Source organism: Taudactylus pleione, unplaced genomic scaffold (genome assembly GCF_031769625.1).
Source record: "Taudactylus pleione unplaced genomic scaffold, aTauple2 ptg000326l, whole genome shotgun sequence".
In the NCBI taxonomy this organism is placed as follows: domain Eukaryota; kingdom Metazoa; phylum Chordata; class Amphibia; order Anura; family Myobatrachidae; genus Taudactylus; species Taudactylus pleione.
Window position 1 is genome coordinate 9,012,349 of NW_028284727.1, and position 20,767 is coordinate 9,033,115.

At 37.4% G+C, this 20,767-nt stretch overlaps 1 protein-coding gene across 1 annotated transcript in view; it reads left to right on the plus strand.

The window, feature by feature from the left end:
* Window positions 1–1,145: 1,145 nt before the first annotated feature.
* The window catches only part of LOC148509480 (uncharacterized), a 123,333-nt gene continuing 103,711 nt past the window's right edge, over window positions 1,146–20,767 (plus strand). The window contains exons 1-12 of the mRNA XM_088443113.1: window positions 1,146–1,186; window positions 2,132–2,185; window positions 3,145–3,189; window positions 3,981–4,025; window positions 4,129–4,173; window positions 5,125–5,172; window positions 6,128–6,172; window positions 11,743–11,787; window positions 14,273–14,317; window positions 15,111–15,155; window positions 17,612–17,656; window positions 19,664–19,708. Of these exons, the coding sequence (XP_088299239.1) occupies window positions 14,281–14,317; window positions 15,111–15,155; window positions 17,612–17,656; window positions 19,664–19,708 (172 nt within the window). The 5' untranslated portion in view covers window positions 1,146–1,186; window positions 2,132–2,185; window positions 3,145–3,189; ... (4 more) ...; window positions 11,743–11,787; window positions 14,273–14,280. The remainder of the gene's footprint in view (window positions 1,187–2,131; window positions 2,186–3,144; window positions 3,190–3,980; window positions 4,026–4,128; window positions 4,174–5,124; window positions 5,173–6,127; window positions 6,173–11,742; window positions 11,788–14,272; window positions 14,318–15,110; window positions 15,156–17,611; window positions 17,657–19,663; window positions 19,709–20,767) is intronic.

Below are 20,767 nucleotides of genomic sequence, written 5' to 3' on the forward strand. Positions count from 1 at the left end.
TAATATCTCCCATTGGTTACCTTCGTCAAAAATATAAAGATCCATCACAATCAAAGGTAGTTAGAGAAATAGAAAGTTTTAGCTCACTTAAATGAAATCTTTTTGTTGTAAATATTTAATATGTACTGTAAATTAATCTTGAGCAATTTCTTTTGCAGAGGCACAAGTGAAAAAACCTGAAGAACCAGTAAAAGAGAAGAAAGGTAACCATATACAGTATTTTAAGTCACCTAAAGTGTTTAAGGACATATGGCTCTAACTCAACATGAGCTGGAACAAATGTTAGTGACTTTGGTCAGTAGATAAAGTTCTCTCTTGCAGCACTAATCTAAAAGAATAGCTCTAACTAAAAGCCATGGTGACTACAGATATGCCCAGCTATTGTGTTGCCGATGGTGCTGCAAATCGTGCCTCCCATAGCGGGAGCAGCATGCTCATGATCGGGTACGTGCACTGCATCCACTACCGAGACTCCATAGAAATGAATGGTGCGATTGCAGTGCACATCATAGCATACCATAACATATGACGGCATGGGTAAAGAGCATGGCATGATGAACGCACACGTTTACCATGTAACTGGGTGCATTTGTATGTCAGACCTTCTATTCTACAGAAAGTTATATAAGGACAAAGATGATCAGTAGTTTTCATTGCAATTTGTGGCCACTTGGACATTAATAGATTTTTTTGGTGATTGTCTTAAATAACAAAACTAATGAAATAACACTTTAATTGAGAGGAGACTATTGTTTAGTAAATGTCTAATTAATATCAAACAACCTCTTCAAAGTTACAGTCCTGAGCACAGATAGGATTGGAAAAGGCCCATTTTTTGATTGATAAACTGATTAGAATATATGCTTGTAATAATTCAAGGTAATGACACATTGTAGCCATTACACCAGTTATATTTTAGCTAAACTCATGGCACATTGCATTTATACTAAAAGACAGATAGTCCATCACTCACTGGCTATTTCTTTTTTAGATACACTAGTGAAAAAACATGAAGAGCCAGCAGAACTGAAGACAGGTAACCCTAAAATGTATCTTATTTAGCCTTTAGAAAAAGTGATTCAGAACTGCTTACTAAAATGTCATGACGATCGAGACCCACTGATTTCCTTTTTTTTTTTAGAAAAACAAGTGAAAAAACTTGAAGAACCAACAAAACCAAAGAAAGGTAACCATATGCATGACCATGCATTTTAATGTTTATGACAGAAAAACTGAATAAAGTTAAGATTTAGAATAAATATATTGAATTAATAAATCAAAACTGTCACCACATCTTCTAATGTAATTTTTATATATTACTGTATAATCTCTTTTGCAATATAGTCTCTTTTTTATATTGTAGCCCCTTGTTAAAAATCAGCATGATCTTCCATGACACTGTTTGCTGGCGCTTAAGTAGTTTAGTTTAGCATACGCTTGTGTGCTATGCTATCTCCTGAGTAGACTTTCTCCACTTCACACATCGAATAAGCTATGAGTTAAGATGAAGTTCGCACAGATGCCTAATGCAATATGTTATTTAAGGACAAAACTATTACCATGGGTTTTGGCCTATGGTTTTTCCTCAAGACATGCACTACACTTGCATGCCATCTGAATTTGCTAAGATTAAAACATTAATTAAACATGAAGATATTTGTGTTAAATGTAAAAAGATGAACAAAAATTTGCATATTTGCACATGTTTTCTCAATATACTGACAAAAAAATAGAAAAGCTATAGTCCAGTACAATTCGATTGACAAGTAGAATATCTCCAAACAGCCAGGCATCAGAGTTTCTTGAAAGAGGTAGCCTCACATGTAAGATGGACAGAGCTGCTATTGCTTAATCATAGGGGCTTCAAACTGTAAAGTAACTATACTTCCCCTCAGTATCTAATAACTGTCAACATGAAATACATACACAAGATGTCTAAAACTCATAGTCTTGTCTTGTCATAATAGGATTAGATTTGGAATCAGTAATATACAAAAGCTTATGATAGTTTTTTGTCTTCTAATTTAATATCTAAAATATGATTGAACTGATGTTATCATTCATTTCCTATCAATTTATCAAAATGATTTCTTAAAATAGGCTATACTAGCTATATAATAATATTTTTCAGATTTGGAGACACCAGAGAAAAAACAAGAAAAAGAATCTGTACAACCAAAGAAAGGTAAAAACATAGATAATTTATAAAATTCATCATCGGCGACATGGATAATGTGTTACATGTGTTAATGATGAACACTGTGATAATGCAGGAGATATGTACAAATCCACTAAATATATAACCCCTTCAGGATTGCCATTAGTGTGGGGCATGCCAATTAAAGGTGTTTAGCAGATTTTCAACTAAGGAGGAAAGGTTTAGTCATTTAGTAGGATATGAAGAGAAGTGTGGAAGCTTGATTATGGAAGCAGATTAAGGGGAGCATGGATAGAGGCATATGAGATAGTCAAGTAGGAATAATATGTACAGTAATTACATGACAGATATATTAACAGCTTGGTTAATGCCTACATTTGATATCTTTATTACCTATTTTGACCTGAGTTTTTGGTGATTAATCGAAGGATGTGCAGTGCTTGTTTAGAGTCGAAATTGCAAGATGGCTGTTATAGTATATTAATGGATATTTAATTAGAAATATGTGATAAAAGAGAGATGATGGTGGTCCAGAACTGTTCTGAACAGAATATATGTGGATCAGTCCAAAATTTAAAATATTTAAAGGATATGGAATTAGTAACTTTTCTCATTAAGCAGAAAAACCATTTATGTTTCAAGCTTTGCTAGAAAGTAGTTCAGGAGGCAAGTAGAGAGGGGAACATTCTCCATATTTTATAGTTAAATACTTGATGTGATAATTTAATGATATGAAACATTCTTGCTATTCTACTAAATACTTCTGAAGTAAACTGTAGATTTATAGCATAACTTTCATTCAAAATGTAGATTGCCACATATTCCCTAATATTTCCCATTGGTTACCTTAGTCAAAAATATAAAGATCCATCACAATCAAAGGTAGTTAGAGAAATAGAAAGTTTTACCTAACCCTAAAATGAAATCTTTTTGTAGAAAATGTTTAAAATGTACTGTAAATTAATCTTGAGCAATTTCTTTTGCAGAGGCACATGTGAAAAAACCTGAAGAACCAGTAAAAGTGAAGAAAGGTAACCATATACAGTATTTTAAGTCACCTAACGTGTTTAAGGACATATGGCTCTAACTCAACATGAGCTGGTACAAATGTTAGTGACTTTGGTCAGTACATAAACTTCTCATTTGCAGCACTAATCTAAAAGAGTAGCTCTAACTAAAAGCCATGGTGACTACAGAAATGCCCAGCTATAGTTTTGCCGATGGCGCTGCAAATCGCGCCTCCCATAGCATGAGTAGCACGTTCATGATTGGGTACGTGCACTGCATACGCAACCGAGCCTCCATAGAAATGAATGGTACAATTGCAGTGCACACCATAGCGTACCATAGCATATGGCAGCACGGGTAAAGTGCATGGCATGATGAACGCACACGTTTACAATGTAACTGGGCGCATTTGTATGTCAGACCTTCTTTTCTACAGAAAGTTATATAAGGACAAATATGATCCGTAGTTTTCCTTGCAATTTGTAGCCACTTGGACATTAATAAAGATATTTTCTTGTGATTGTTTTAAATAACAAATCTAACGATATAACACTTTAATTGAGAAGGGACTGTTGTTTTATAAATGTCAAATTAATATCAAACAACCTCTTCAAAGTTACAGCCCTGAGCACAGATAGGTTATGAAAAGGACCATTTTTTGATTGATGCATTTATTAGGATATATGCTTGTAATAATTCAATGTAATGATAAATTGTAGCAATTACATCACTTATTTTTTTGCTTAACTCATGGCACATTGCATTTTTACTAAAAGATAGATAGTCCATCACTCACTGGCTTTTGCTTTTTTAGATACACTAGTGAAAAAACATGAAGAGCCAGCAGAACTGGAGACAGGTAACCATAAAAAGTATCTTATTTAGCCTTAAGAAAAAGTGATTCAGAACTGCTTACTAAAATGTCATGACGATCGAGACCCACTAATTTACTTTTTTTTTAGAAAAACAAGTGAAAAAACTTGAAGAACCAACAAAACCAAAGAAAGGTAACCATATGCATGACCATGCATTTTAATGTGTATGACTGAAAAACTGAATAAAGTTAAGATTTATGATAAATATATTGATTTAATAAATCAAAACTGTCACCATATCTTCTAATGTAATTTTTATATTTTACTATATAATCTCTTTTGCAATATAGTCTCTTTTTTATATTGTAGAACCTTGTTAAAAATCAGCATGATCTTCCATGACACTGTTTGCAGGTGCTTGAACAGTTTAGTTTAGCATACGTTTGTGTGCTATGCTATCTCCTGAGTAGACTTTCTCCACTTCACACATCGAATAAGCTATGAGTTAAGATGAAGTTCGCACAGATGCCTAATGCAATATGTTATTTAAGGACAAAACTATTACCATGGGTTTTGGCCTATGGTTTTTCTCAAGACATGCACTGCACTTGCGTGTCATCTGAATTTTCTAAGATTAAAACATTAATTAAACATGAAGATATTTGTGTTAAATGTAAAATGATGAACACAAATTTGCATATTTGCACATGTTTTCTCAAAATGCTGACAAAAAAAGAGAAAAGCTATTGTCCAGTACAATTCGATTGACAAGTAGAATATCTCCAAACAGCCAGGCATCAGAGTTTCTTGTAAGAGGTAGCCTCATATGTAAGATGGACAGAGTTGCTATTGCTTAATCATAGGGGCTACAAACTGTAAAGTAACTATACTTCCCCTCAGTATCTAATAACTGTCTACAAGAAATACATACACAAGATGTCTAATACTCATAGTCTTGTCTTGTCATAATAGGATTACATTTGGAATCAGTAATATACAAAAGCTTATGATAGTTTTTTGTCTTCTAATTTAATATCTAAATATATGATTGAACTGATGTTATCATTCATTTCCTAACAATTTATCAAAATGATTTCTTAAAATAGGCTATACTAGCTATATAATAATATTTTTCATATTTAGAGACACCAGAGAAAAAACAGGAAAAAGAATCTGTAGAACCAAAGAAAGGTAAAAACATAGATAATTTATAAAATTCATCATTGGCGACATGGATAATGTGTTACATGTATTATTGATGAACACTGTGATAACGCAGCAGATATGTACAAATCCACTAAATATATAACCCCTTCAGGCTTGCCATTAGTGTTGGGCATGCCAATTAAAGGGGTTTAGCAGATTTTCAACTAAGAAGGAAAGGTTTAGTCATTTAGTAGGATATGAAGAGAAGTGTGGAAGCTTGATTATGGAAGCAGATTAAGGGGAGCATGGATAGAGGAATATGAGATAGTCAAGTAGGAATAATATGTACAGTAATTACATGACAGATATATTAATTGGTTAATGCCTACATTTGATATCTTTATTACCTATTTTGACCTGAGTTTTTGGTGATTAATCGAAGGATGTGCAGTGCTTGTTTAGAGTCGAAATTACAAGATGGCTGTTATAGTATATTAATGGATATTTAATTAGAAATATGTGATAAAAGAGAGATGATGGTGGTCCAGAACTGTTCTGAACAGAATAAATGTGGATCAGTCCAAAATTCTAAATATTTAAAGGATGTGGATTTAGTAAGTTTTCTGATTAAGCAGAAAAAACATTTATGTTTCAAGCTTTTCTAGAAAGTAGTTCAGGAGACAAGTAGAGAGGGGAACATTCTCCATAATTTATAGTTAAATACATGATGGTGATAATTTAATGATATGAAACATTCTTGCTATTCTACCAAATACTTCTGAAGTAAACTGTTGATTTATAGCATAACTTTCATACAAAATGTAGATTGCCACATATTCCCTAATATTTCCCATTGGTTACCTTAGTCAAAAATATAAAGATCCATCACAATCAAAGGTAGTTAGAGAAATAGAAAGTTTTAGCTAACCTAAAAGGAAATCTTTTTGTAGAAAATGTTTAAAATGTACTGTAAATTAATCTTGAGCAATTTCTTTTGCAGAGGCACAAGTGAAAAAACCTGAAGAACCAGTAAAAGAGAAGAAAGGTAACCATATACAGTATTTTAAGTTACCTAAAGTGTTTAAGGACATATGGCTCTAACTCAACATGAGCTGGAACAAATGTTAGTGACTTTGGTCAGTACATAAATTTCTCTCTTGCAGCACTAATCTAAAAGAGTAGCTCTAACTAAAAGCCATGGTGACTATGTCAGACCTTTTCTATAGAAAGTTAAATATAAGGAGAAAGATGATCCATAGTTTTCCATAGGGTCCACAAGAAATAACTTGGCTATATAGTTGGATAATATCCAATGCACCAAGCAGCAAAGCGTTGGAGCTCCCAGCATACACTGGTCCCTCTCCCTATTATCACTGCCCCCAGCCACAGGCATTCAGTTGTTTCGTTTGGTGTGTGGGAAGTGCACCTCTTTAACAGGTTTGACTGCTCAGGCAATCTCAAGCCTTTTTATTTTAATGATACAGAGTGTAGCTGTGCTAGGCACCATAAAAGACACCTGCACTGAGGCTTCTACTACCTCTGCTGACACTGACAACACCAGTATCTGCCTTGTGCCACTGGGTTTTCAGTGGGCCTCAATGGGGCTATGTAGTGGCCTCTGACAACAGTCGGGGAATGGAGATGCTGGTAAGTGTGCTTTGCAGTCCCTTTCCTTTTCATGGAGGGCTGTGTGTGCAGGATGATCCTCACTAGGCAACCAGGATCATATTGTCTGTTGCCGGGGATGGGTGGTAGGATGCACTAGAGTGTACTAGGTTGTATCCTGCCATCTTGTAGTGCAGAATACCCAGCCATTAAAAATCACAGCCTAGGGGAGATGGCACTCCCCTAACTGCTCCTCCCCCAGATGCATCCCGGCAGACTTCCAGTTTGTAACTCCAGTGTCTGGTATAAAGTGACAGCCTTAGGGTGAGACATGTGAAGTTGAGTGTTTGGCAGTGCTGCAGTGGTGTTCTCAGAGGCTGGTTTGTCTCCAGCAGTATATCCCTCTCTGTTAGGTTTGGAATATAGTGTGCTCTATATCCTAACATCACCCCTCTGGGGCTGGCTAGTTGACCAGAGTTCAGATTGCTGTTGTAATCATGCATATTCATGCATTGTATGTGACTGTATGCTAGGTACTGCTGCTTGTACACTACCTGTCATTTTCAAGCTATCACTGTTTTTCTCCTCATCCATCTGACGGTGTGGGGGGGGTCCTTAACACAAAGCCACTTTTATGCATGTATACTGTGTACCTTATACCACTGATATAATATCATGGTTAAAGGTAATGAGCAGATGGAAAGCTTATCAGTTGATATATCTTGTAAATTCTGTTCTACAAGCCTGTCTAATCAAGATGTGAATGGATTATGTAGTAGATGTAGATTATTACAGGATATATCTAATACATCTGTACCAACAATAGAGCCACAGACGATGGCTGTTATACCTCAAATTTTGTCCTATTTGATAGGCAAAGCCAAGAAGGTGCAAGCTCCCACCATGGTACCACAGGCAGAACCTCAGGCTGTAGAGTACCCACAGCCTATGCACCATCCTGTATATATGGCTCCAATGAATCCCTGTTGGGATTACTTGGTCGCTCACTCTAGTCAGAGTACATTGCCATCCTCAGTCTCTCCGCAGGTGGAGAAGCCAGTGAGGATAAAGAAGCTGATGAAAAGGTCTTGTCAGGTGTCACATATTGACTCAACTACCTCATCAGACTCTGAAACTCAGAGCGCTGAATCTGTCTATGAAATAGAAGATTATCAAGTTGTGGATGTTACCTCTCTGGTTAGAGGGGTTAGAACTGGTCTCAACATAACGGAGATAGAGGAAGTTGCTCTGACGGATGAGGAGCCAGATTTAGGCATCAGTCTGTGTCTAAAGATTATTTTCCTTGGTCTGGGCAACTGACAAATATTATGGCTGAAGTTTGGGAGACTCCTAATAAGCATTTTCAGGCCACTAAGAATTTGTCCTCTCAATATTTATTTGCACCAGGGGCATTTAATAAATGGGAGATTCCACCAACAATAGATGCACATGTGACAAGGCTGATCAAAAGCGCTACATTGCTCATCCTGGCAGCATCCTCTTTAACAGAGTTTAATCATGGAAAGATTGACAATCATTTAAAATCAATTTTTTTCATTATTGGGAGCTGTTACCAGGCCAGCTATAGCTATAGCTTGGATAGCTATGGAGGAGTGGATTAAGGCACTAGAGACATCTATGGTTGACTTATATAGAGAACAGTGGTCTCTTCTTGGTCAGTTGCAATAAGCAACTATGTATATAGTGGTGGCAGGGATTGACGCAGGAGTCCTAGCATCTAGGATTTCAGCCAACTTGGTGGTAGCTCATAGGTCCCATTGGCTTAAAACTTGGAAGGCAGATGCAGGGTCCAAGAAGGCTCTAGAATCATTGCCCATTTACAGGGAAGGTACTGTTGGTCCAGGTTTCAATGACATAATGACTTCCTTGGCATTGCCAAGGTCAGTGGAATTGCCATCCACATCTACCTCTAAGAGGCAGCCTTATTGGTCTTTTCATCTACAAGGTAGGACAAAGAAGCAGTCCTTGGCCAAACAAACTGGCAAGAGGACACAGCACAAAGGCATTTGGTCAGCCAAATGCCATCCTGCCAAGCCAGATGGCAAGTTCACTGTCTGATGGGGTGGGTTGCCCCCTGGAGGATGTCAGGGTTCTGGAACAACTCTTGCAGTTTCCTCAGGCCTGGCATCAGACCACTACAAATGCCTGGGTAGGTGAGCTTGTCTCTCAGGGTTATGCCATCATGTTCCTCAGGCATCCCCCTCAAAGGTTTGTTGGCACAACCCTTCCTACAGACACAGTCATAGCCACGGCCTACTGGGAGTCTATTGGGGCCCTCCTGGAATCAGGTGTTATAGTCCCTGTCTCTGTGACGCAACAGGGAAGGGGTTACTATTCATTTGTGTTTTTAATTAAAAAACCCAAGGGGTCACACCACTCTATATTGAATATAAAATCTCTCAACAGATTTATCAAAGTGGCCAAATTTCATATGGAAACCCTACGGTCAATTGTTGGCAATGGGGACTTCATGGTCTCCTTAGACATACAAGATGCATATTTGCATGTTCTAATTACATAATCTCACCAGGCCTTTCTCAGGTTGGCAGTAGATCAGCAACACTATCAGCTTGCCACAGCCCCTTGGGTATTCACAAAGATAATGGCAGTCATGATGGCTCATGTCAGATGACACGGAGTCTGGATACTGCCATATCTAGATGACCTCCTGATATCAGCGCAATCTCAGGAGAGGTTACAATGTCATCCACAGATGACCATTGTTTGTTTACAAGAGCACTGCTGGGTAATCAACTGGAAGAAGTCGTCACTCTCTCCAACTCAGCAGATGGTGCACTTAGAGGCATGGCTGGACTCTCTGGGACAGAGGATTCTTCTTCCAGAGGACAAGATTGTAACACTACAGACTCATTTGCACAAACTGCATTGCAAACAAGGAATGAGTGCACTTGGTGATGTAGGTGCTGGACTCCATGGTAGCCACATTTGACATGGGGGATTATGGCCAGTTGCATTACAGGTCCTTGCAGCAGTAGATCCTGGCCCAGTGGGATGGTCAGTATCATCAGATAAAAATCCAGTTGGTGAACATCTCGCCGGAGGTTCACATCTCCCTAGCCTGGTGGCTGGAGACAACCAATAATTCACCTGCCAATAAATATATTCTAGCTTTGGGCAGTGCACAAAGCACTCATATTGGCACAAGACCTTCTACAAGGCAGGCCTGTCCAGGTTCAGTCCGACAATGCAACAGCAGTGATCGACATAAACCATCAGGGAGGCACATGAAGTCCAGCAGCCATGGAAAAAGTGCTAAGGATTCTGCTATGGGCAGAATGCCATATTCTAGTGATATTGGCAATATTCATCCCAGTGGTTCTACCTGGGAAGTGGACTTCCTAAGTTGCCAGGACATACATGCCAGAGAATGGGCTCTTCATCGGAGGTATATCAAATCCTGGTGGACAGGTGGGGAATACCAGATGTAGACCTCATGGCATCATGTTACAACCACAAAGTCCCCAGGTATGGGTCCAGAACAAGGGACCCCTCAGCAGCCTTTGTAGATAATCTGGCAGTGAGATGGAACTTCAGGTTGGCATACCTGTTTCCTCCAATCTCCCTCCTCTCAAGGGTCATCAGAAAATTCAAACAAGAATGCGGCAGGATGATACTAATAGCTCCTGTCTGGCCCAGGAGACATTGGATTTTGGATCTGACATGTCTATCCATAGACAGTCCAATTACACTGCCTCTGTGGCAGGACTTGTTAATGCAGGGTCCTTGTCTATACCAGGATTTACCTTGGCTGGCTTTAACTGCTTGGCTCTTGAGTCTTCCATCTTAAAGGCCAAGAGGTTTTCTTCTTCATTGATACAGACAATGCTGAGAGCAAGGAAGCCTGCTTCTGCTCGCATCTATCACAGGATTTGGCAGTCATTCTTTCTGTGGTGTTGCAACAGGAGATATGACCATTAGATAGTCAAGGTATCAAGAGTACTTGGCTTTCTCCAGGCTGGATTAGACTTAGGTCTTTGCCTGGCTACATTAAGAGTCCAGGTTTCAGCTTTGACAGTTTGGTTCCAGTGTAGGATTGCCTTTCTGCCAGATGGTAGAACATTCTTTCAGGTGGTGCTTAGACTGCAATCTGCATTTCTCCCAGTGGTGGCACCATGGGATTTGTCTTTGGTTATCAGGGCACTGGAGAGGCATCCCTTTGAACCCTTTGATAAACTTCTCGCCATCTCTTCGGCTCGCAGAGATTTGGACTTGGCAGCATTGTCACGTCTTTCTCCATATTTGGTGTTTCATCAAAATAGAGCTGACCTTCGTACCAAGGTGGGCTACCTCCAGAAGTTTGTGTTTTCACATAAATTAGGAAATTGTAGTCCTGGCCTTTAAGTTTCAGACTTTCATGTGAAGCTTCCTTGGATGTGGTTTGAGCCCTTTGTATCTACGTGGATCGGACCAAGTCCATCACAAAATCAGATTCACTCTTTGTGTTATATGGTTTTCACAAAAGAGGTTGGACATCGAAGAAAAATAATTATCAAAAGGTATGTTATATCATAATTCTATATTTTGTGATTGTTTTATATAACAAATCTATTGATATAGCACTTTCATTGAGAGGAGACTGTTATTTAATAAATGTCAAATTTAAATCAAACAACCTCTTCAAAGTTTCAGTCCTGGATAAAAATTGGTTAGGAAAAGGCCCATTTTTTGATTGATACGCTGATTAGCATATATGCTTGTAATAATTCAAGGTAATGACACATTGTAGCCATTACACCATTATTTTTTAGTTAAACTTATGGCACATTGCATTTATACTAAAAGACAGATAGTCCATCACTCACTAGCTAGTTATATTTTAGATACACTAGTGAAAAAGCATGAGAAGCTAGCAGAAGTGAAGACAGGTAACCATAAAAAGTATCTTATTTAGCCTTAAGAAAAAAATATGCACAACTGCTTACTAAAATGTCTTGATGATCGAAACCTACTTATTTACTTTTCTTTTAGACAAACAAGTGAAAAAACTTGAAGAACCAAAAAAAACAAAGAAAGGTAACCATATGCATGACCATGCATTTTAAAGTTTATGTCAGGAAAACTGAATAAAGTTAAGATTTTTGATAAATATATTGATTTCTTAAATCAAATCTGTCACCACATCTTCTAATGTAATTTTTATATTTTACAATATAGTCTCTTTTGCAATATAGTCTCTCTTTTATATTGTATCCTCTTGTTAAAAATCAACATGGTCTACCATGACACTGTTCGCAGGTGCTTGAGCAGTTTAGTTTAGGATATGTTTGTGTGCTTAGCTATCTCTTTCTCCACTTAACACAAAAAATAAGCTATGAGTCAAGAGGAAGTTTGCACAGATGCATAATGCAACATGTAGTTTAAGAACAAAACTGTTACCATGGGTTTTGGCCTATGGTCTTCCTGAAGACATGCACTACACTTTGCTAAGATTAAAACATTAATTAAACATGAAGATTCTTGTGTTAAATGTAAATGCTGAACACAAATTTAAATATTTGCAAATGTTTTTTTCCATATGCTGACAAAAAAGGAGAAAAATATTGCCCTGTACACAATTATACTGATCAGTATAATGTTTCCAAACAGCCAGGCATCAGAGTTTCTTGAAAGAGGTAGCCTTAAATATAAGATGGACAGAGTTGCTATTGCCTAATCATAGAGGCTACAAACTGTAAAGTCACTTAACTTCTCCTCAGTATTTAATAACTGTCTACAAGTGATACATGGACAAGATTTCTAATACTCATAGCCTTTTCTTGCCATAATAGGATTACATTTGGAATCAGTAGTATACAAAAGCTAATAATAGTTTTTCATCTTATAATTTAATATCTAAATTTATGAATGAACTGATGTTATCATTAATTTACTAACAATTTATCAAAATATATTTTTTAAATAGGCTATACTATCTATATAATAATATTTTTCATATTTAGAGACACCAGAGAAAAAACAAGAAAAAGAATCTGTAGAACCAAAGAAATGTAAAAGCATAGATAGTTTATAATATACATCATCGGCGACATGGATAATGTGCTACATGTGTTAATAATTAATACTGTGGTAATGGAGCAGATTCTTATAAATCCACTATATACAGTCCCATCAGGCTTGTCATTAGTGTGGGGTTTAGTGGAAATTCAACTGAGGAGGAACGGTTTATTAGGGAGATTGGAAGAAAAGTGTGGAAGCCTGATTATGGAAGCAGATTAAGGTTAACATGGGTAGAGATTTATGAGATAGGCCCTGATTCAGAGCCGCTCGTAAGCGGCCGCTCGTTCGCTCTGACCGATGTTCGCACATCTGCGCATGCGTACGGATTTTAATACGCATGCGCGAACCAGTCTGTGCGACCAAAAATCGTTTGTTCGCTTTTTAGCGAATGCCTGCTATTTTGAGTAACAGAAGGAGGCGTATGTGGGTGGTAACAGGGGAATGTGCTTGAAAACGGGGGTGTGGAATTCGAACACAGGCGTGCTTAAAGGTCAAAACGGGCGTTTTAAGGGAGTGCATAATTAATACAGCAGCGTCATTGACCACGTCACTTGTTTTTTTGTTACTCAGAACTGCTCGCAAAATAGCGGTTGAAAAAACCAGCCACAAGAATAGCGAGCAGTTCATACGCTGTTCGATGTACTCGATTAATCTAATAAATAGCGGACATGACGTATGGTGCAAGCGGCAAGGGGGCGTATTTTTCAAAATTACAACCGCAAGTTTTGCTCGCTCGTTCAGACTTAGAGGCATGAACAGACCGCAATTAGCGAACGGTTCATTTGAATAGCCACCCCTTGTTTTAGAACGAACGACCGCAAATAGCGAGCGGCTCTGAATGAGGGCCATAGTCCAGTAAGAATAATATGTAATAATATAACAGATATATTAATAGACGGATTGATGCCCACATTTGATATCTTTATTACCTTTTTTAACATGAGGTTTTGGAACTTAAGCAAAGGATGGGCAGTGTTTATTTAAAGTCCAAACTATCTTTTTGGATATCTAATTGGGAATATGTGCTAAAAGAGAGCTGAAGGCGGACTGTGATAAACAGAATAAATGTGGAACATTCCAAATTCTAAAAATTTAAAGGATGCAGAATTACTTCACTTTCTTAATAAAGCAGAATAAACATTAATATTTCAAACTTTGCTAAAAGGTAGTTTAGGAAGCGAGCAGAGAGGAGAACATTCACCATATTGTTATGTTAATTAAAATAAGTGATCATGATAATTCAATGATAGGAAACATTCTAGCTATCTTACCAAATACTACCTACATAAACTGTTGATTTACAGTATAGCTTTTATACAAATTGTAGATTGCCACTTATTCACTTGCAATTTCCTATTAGCGACACTAGTCAAAAATATAAAAATCCATAAGAATGAAAGATAGTTAGAGAAATAGAATGTTTTAGCTAATCTAAAATGAAATTTTTTGTAGAAAATTTTCAATATGTACTGTCACTTAATCTTTAGCAATTTTCTTGCAGAGACACAAATGAAAAAACCTGAAGTGCCAGTAAAAGAGAAGAAAGGTAACCATATACAGTATATATGTATAGTCCCTTCAAGCTTACCATTAGTGTTGTCTATGCCCATTAGTTTAGTTTAGGAGAAATTTAATTGGGAAGGGAAGGAATAATAATTTAGAGGATATGAGGAAAAATTGTGGAAGCTTGATGGTGGAAATAGACTTAGGGGAACATGGCTAAAGACATATAACATAAACCTGTGAGGTTAATATTTGATAACATGGCAGATATTTTAGTACCAGTATTGATGTCTACATTAATTATCCAAATTACTTGATGGCTGGTCTTCTTGAATATCCCATTGGAAGTATGTGCTGAAAGAGAGCTGACTGTGGTCCAGAACTGTGCCATACAGAATAAATGTGGAACAATCCAAAATGTAATCATTTCAAAAGATGTGGATATACTAAACTTTCATAATAAAGCAGATAGACCTTAAATGTTACAAGCATTGTTAGAGTATAGTTGAGGAGGGGAGCAGAGAGGAAACCATTATCTATATTGACATGATGAGTAAAACAGGTGATGTTATAATGATTTGACATACTCTTGCTATCCTAGCAAATGAAACATAGAGAAATTGAAGGTTTACAGTATATCTTTTTTTTCAAAATGTAGACTGATCCTCATTCACTAGTAATTTCCTTTTAGTGACACTAGTCAAAAAACATAAAGAACCATCATAACCAATAATACATAGAGAAATATAATATTTTAGCTAATCTAAAAGGAAATTATTTTAGTACAAAATTGTCAATATGAACTGTCAATCAATCTTTAATAATTTGTTTTGCAGAGACACAAATGAAAAAACCTAAAGAACCAATAAAAGAGAAGAATGGTAACCATATACAGTATTTTAGGTTACCTGAAGTGTTTTGGACAAAGGACTCTAGCTCAAATTTAGCTGGAATGAATGTTAGTGACTTTAGGCAGTACATGGCTTTCTCTATTGCAGTACAAATCTTAAAGAGCAGCTCTAATTAAAATCCATGGCGACTATGTCAGACCTTCATTGATACAGAAAGAGTCAACTAGGGACAAAGATGATCAGTAGTGTTCCTTGCTATTTGTGACTACTTGAACCCAGATACATACATTATGTTTTTATTGTTTTAGACAACAAATCTCCACCATAGCACTATAATTGAGAGGGGATTGTTGTTCAGTAAATTAATTTATAAATAAATCAATCTCTTAAATATTACATACATTGATAAAGATTGGTGAGGAAAATGGGCTCTACACTAGTGGAATTAATTCTGGACACTTTTAGGAAATTTTGAAAATTTTGCATTTAGGCATTATTTTTACATTATAATCACTTATAATTTATATTCCAATATATGTGAGTATAATCATTACTGTTTATTTTTAAGTTATCAAATTTCCAGTGAAAAATTCAGTAAAACCACAGTTTTACAGGTATGCTTTTATTATGGAAAATAAATAAACAATTTCAGGAATACACAAAATTAATATTTTGTTGGATATCCTCTGTTTTTAAGAACAGCTTCAATTCATTGAGACATCGAGTGAACCAGACGTCCCAGATATTCAGTTGAAATCACATGGTACCAGGCCTAGATTATGGCTTCAATCAGCTCTCTCTTGTTACTTGGATTTTTTTGTGATACCATCACTTTAAGCCTTGAGCAAAGATTTTCTATCGGATTTAAATCTGGACTATATCCTGGCCAAGGCAGGACAGTGATTTGGTGATCACCGAACCACTTCATGGAGCTGTTGGCGGTGTGGCATGGCGCTCCATCCTGCTGAAAGATACACTTCCGTGAGGTCATCTTCGAACAAATCCTTGATTGTAGGCAACAGTTTTGCCTCCAGCACTGCTTCTTGATACTTTTTGGCATTAATATTGCCATCAACGACAGCCAAACGTCCCACACTATGGCTGGCCATGCTGCCCCACACCATCACACTCACTGGGTGCTTCATAGTTGCCGTGGTGCACTCAGGCAAATGATCTTTCCCAGGCCAACGCCAAACAAATTTCACTCCATCACTCCCAAAGATGCTGATTTTGGTCTTGTCGCTCCAAATAATCTTGTCCCTGTCTTCTTCTATCCACTCCTTGTGTGCCAGAGCCCAATCTATACATTTCTGCCTCTGATTCTGGATTAGATATGGGTTCTTTCTTGGGATCCTATCTCGCAAACCATTGTCACAAAGTTTTTTTTGTACAGTTCGGTCACAAACTTGGACACCAGATGTTTTCATTATGTTACTGATGGCTTTTGCAGACCTTCGGCGGTCCTGCAGGGCCAGGCGACAGATTCTACATTCATCTTGATTTGTAAGCGTGGGCTTTCTCCCAGTTCTTGCGGCTGATTTTGTTGAGCCACTGCTTGCAACCCTTATGCAGAGTTTCCTTACACCTGACTTCTTTGCCCCACTGCCCAACCTCTTCACAGTTTCTTCATAGGTATACCCTTCCTCACAAAGCATCATGGCTTTGCCTCTCTATCCAAGTGACCAGTCAACACGTTTTGAGGTATTTGGAGCCATTTTAGTGGTTATTCACACTTTGACCAGAGCTGCAACTAGCTGTGAGGATTTTACAGTAGATTGATTGTAAAGGCTGCCACAGTCAGGATGAATTAAGTGCTGAACAAAGCACATGAGTCTGCATGGATGCTGTGTGGGACCTGCTCCCAGATCCTGTCAGCATGCTGCCTGCTGTGACTGGTGACAGTCTGCATCTTCACCATTGACAGTGTCTGGTAACTGTACATCAAAACCTTCTCTCTCTCTCTTTTCTTTCTCCCACTCTATCTCTCCATCCCCTTCTCTCTGTTGCCTCTCTCTCTCTATCAAATCATGCTAAAATATTAAGTAGAAACATCATATATTAAAATAAAAACATTAAAGTATTGATTTGGTATAGCAGAATATTAATTTTCTGCATAAATATCAAATAAAACATTTTTTTATTGAAAGTGTCCAGAATTAATTCCACTACTGTATCTTGATTGACACACTGATTAGAGCATATAGATAGCCACGCTCATCTATGCTGCGCACACAATAGACTTTAATTAAGTAATCACTGGCTGCGAGTGCTTGCAGCCTGGTGATTGCTGCTTTGTGCCGCAATGCGCGCACATGTGCGGGTGCATCGCGGCAATGATGAGGCTGGCTCCATCTGTATGCTTGTAATAATTGAGTGTTATGTCCCATTGTAGCCATACAATACATATTTTTTAAGCTTGACTCGTGGCACACTGCATTTATGCTAAAAGGCAGATAGTCCATCACTCACTGGCATTTTCTTTGTAGATACAATAGTGAAAACACATGAGGAGCCAGCAGAACTGAAGACAGGTAACCATATAAAGTATCTTATCCAGCCTAAAATAAAATAATAACAAAAAATATAATGTGTATTGAGACTCACTCATTAGCAATTTCTCTTTCTTTTTATTTGTATAACATTGCTATACTTTGGGGTTCAGAGTGTACTGTGACAGAAAAAGGCAGATCATTCAAACTAAAACTTGTCTGCTGTCCTCTTTAAACTACTCAACCAATCATTCCCCTATGTTATTAGGTTAAGCCCTGAATTAATGGCCCCAATGAATCTTGTCATGGTGTTAAGTCATGATTTTCCTTAGCAAATGCAGCTTGTCATGATGCTTTTCCTAATTTATTGTTTTGAGTGCTCATTTTATTTATGCTATTGTGGTATTCTCACTATTTTATTATATTGATTTATGATTGTACCCTGTTCCAATAATCTCCCTATTTTATTGTATTGAGTTCTAACTTTATTTGGAAACTGTATTCTGTAACAATATTCTCCCAATTTTATTATGTTGAGTATTGATTTTATTTTGCTAATGCTTCCTGCCATGGCTGTATCCAATTTATTATATTGAGTACTGCTTTGATATGCATTTGTGATGACAAGGCTGTACTGCATAACAGACCTTCATTCTAGTGAAGGTTGTTTCTGAATTATTTCTTTACCAGGATCTGACAAATAAGGTGATTTTGGGGCTTGACTTTGCTTTGAGATATTGAAACTCTGTCTACCTATTCCTCCTTGATGTGGTGCATCCATAGATCATCTCCTTTAGGGAGGATGTATAGCTTTTTTGTGCCTTATGTTAATTGTTGGGAAGTATAGCCAGTTGAGGAAACAGTTGGTGGCTTCATGTATTATGACTATCATAAAACATACATGTTTCAGAGATGGCTCCATTGCATGGTCCCATGGCAGCTCACTCTACTAGATCTGTGAGCAACTTCTATGCAATGCAGCATGGAAAAATTCTTGAAGACTGTGAAAATAGAGTTCTGGTCCTCCTTAATTAATTCCTTCATAAAGTCTGTAAAATTTGATGTTCATGTCACTAAAGATGCCAGTTTTGGTCACTAAGTTGTGTGCTTAGCTTTATCTTTCGGACTATAAGGCGCACCTATTAGCCTTAAATTTTCGCAAAAATAGGCCATGCGCCTTTTTATCTGGTGTGCCTTATGTGTGCACTGAGTTCCAAAATCTGTAAGAATGTTGTTGTGCGACTGTGGTAAGTGCTTCGCTTGATTGACTGTCGTACTATTTCCTGCTGACACCGGGACGTAATACGTACACTACGTATTACGTACACTGTGATGACCCCAGAAAATGGCACCAGTGAAGAGACATGCTTATGAGAAATTGCCCAGCTGTTCAATTCAGACACAGAAGATGAGGAGTTTGATGGATTTGTGGGAGAAGATTGATTAAAAAATAATTTGAGTTTATTTTTAAATACCTGGTAGAATAAAGTTCCACCAAACTCAATGTTTTGCTTCCGTTACCTTTTTTTACCATTTTAGCATGCGTCTTATAATACGGTACGCCTTATGTATGGGTTAAGTACAGAAATAGACCCCATAATTGAGACTGCGCCTTATAATCCGGTGTGCCTTATAGTGCAGAAAGTATGGTATATCCTCCCTAGAGGCAGCTATGGAATGCCCCAAGATATAGTAGTGTTCCCAGGTAGGGTGAAATATAAAAGATGATATTTGTTACATATCAATAATATTTATTTATTTGAATCCATCTAGGGGACACTATGTTCCAATCCAGTCTTTAACTCTTTTGTGATTCAATTTGTTTTGCTTGAGTGTTGTTATGATTTGAGTGTATCATTCAGATTTCTCCTATGGGCTTGGTTAGCTAAAGACTGAGATATGTGGTGGAAGGGTGCAAAGCATACAACCAGCAATCAAGTTTCAGTTTAAATAATGTGACTGCTCTTATCACATAGTCCTCTACACCTGAAGATAGACATTGTCCCTAAATGGATTAAATGTTGAGTACCAAAATTCTTCTTTTTTTAGAGAAACCAGTGAAGAAACTTGAAGAACCAACAAAATCAAAGAAAGGTAACCATATAATAGAGATGTGTGGATTCAGTTTCCTGGAAGCTGAACACACCCATACTTTGGGGAAACAAGTGATTCTGAGTCCCGGCTTGGGTCTTCCCACCAACTTCATATCCTACAATGAGGCAAAATGTCATGGAACTTGCATGTTTTGGATTGTATATAAAGTCCCTCACTTGTGATCGGATGCCATTTCACACAGGAGAGTAGAAGTAGAGGGTGTGGGACTATGAACTGGTGCATTGTGTAAAAAATACTTTAGCAAGCTATTTGGACACCATTAGAGTACTATTAGCATTAGATTGGAGGAGTTATGAAATGGTTTAGGAGTGTAATAGGTAGATCTGGAGACAGGAGTAGGTGTTTAGCAATTTTACTATAGGCATCATTGTCACATACAATATTTTTAAAAATGTATATCCTCCATTTTGTAAATTCCAGTTTTTATAGTTCACAAAAATAAGGCTTTAATTTGCAGTTTAATGTATTGCACTCCATATGAACACAGTGCTGCCTTTCAATCAGTGGAAGTCTTGCAGTCCACTCTCCTCACTAGTTATAGTATAAGGAACAGTTTACAAAGGAAAATAAAAAACAGCTATTTATTTTATAATCAACTAAAGAATTAATAATTCTGTGCCCCCTTTGGATCGAGACCCGCTACGACCAGCACTGTCGGTCATAGCGGGTCTCACGCATGCGCACGCCGGCGCCGGCGCCGTCATGCGCATGCTCTGTGGGGGGCCATCGACCCGGTCCGAGCGCATTGGCGCTAACGACCGGGTCTGAGTGACCCCCTATATATTTTTCTATGTTTTCTTTTACATTTTATCAGAGTATTGTTATTGCTAAAAATATAATAAGTAAGATCTTGACAAAGCACAAAATGTAAAAGCACTTTTTTCTTTTATATATATATATATATATATATATACTGTACCCTCTCAGAGGCAAGCTTTCCTTGGATCACACACAAGCTACGAGTTAGGGGGAAGGTTGAAACTGATGCATAATGCAATAGCGAAGCTAAGACACCATACCATAAGATCTACAGTAAGT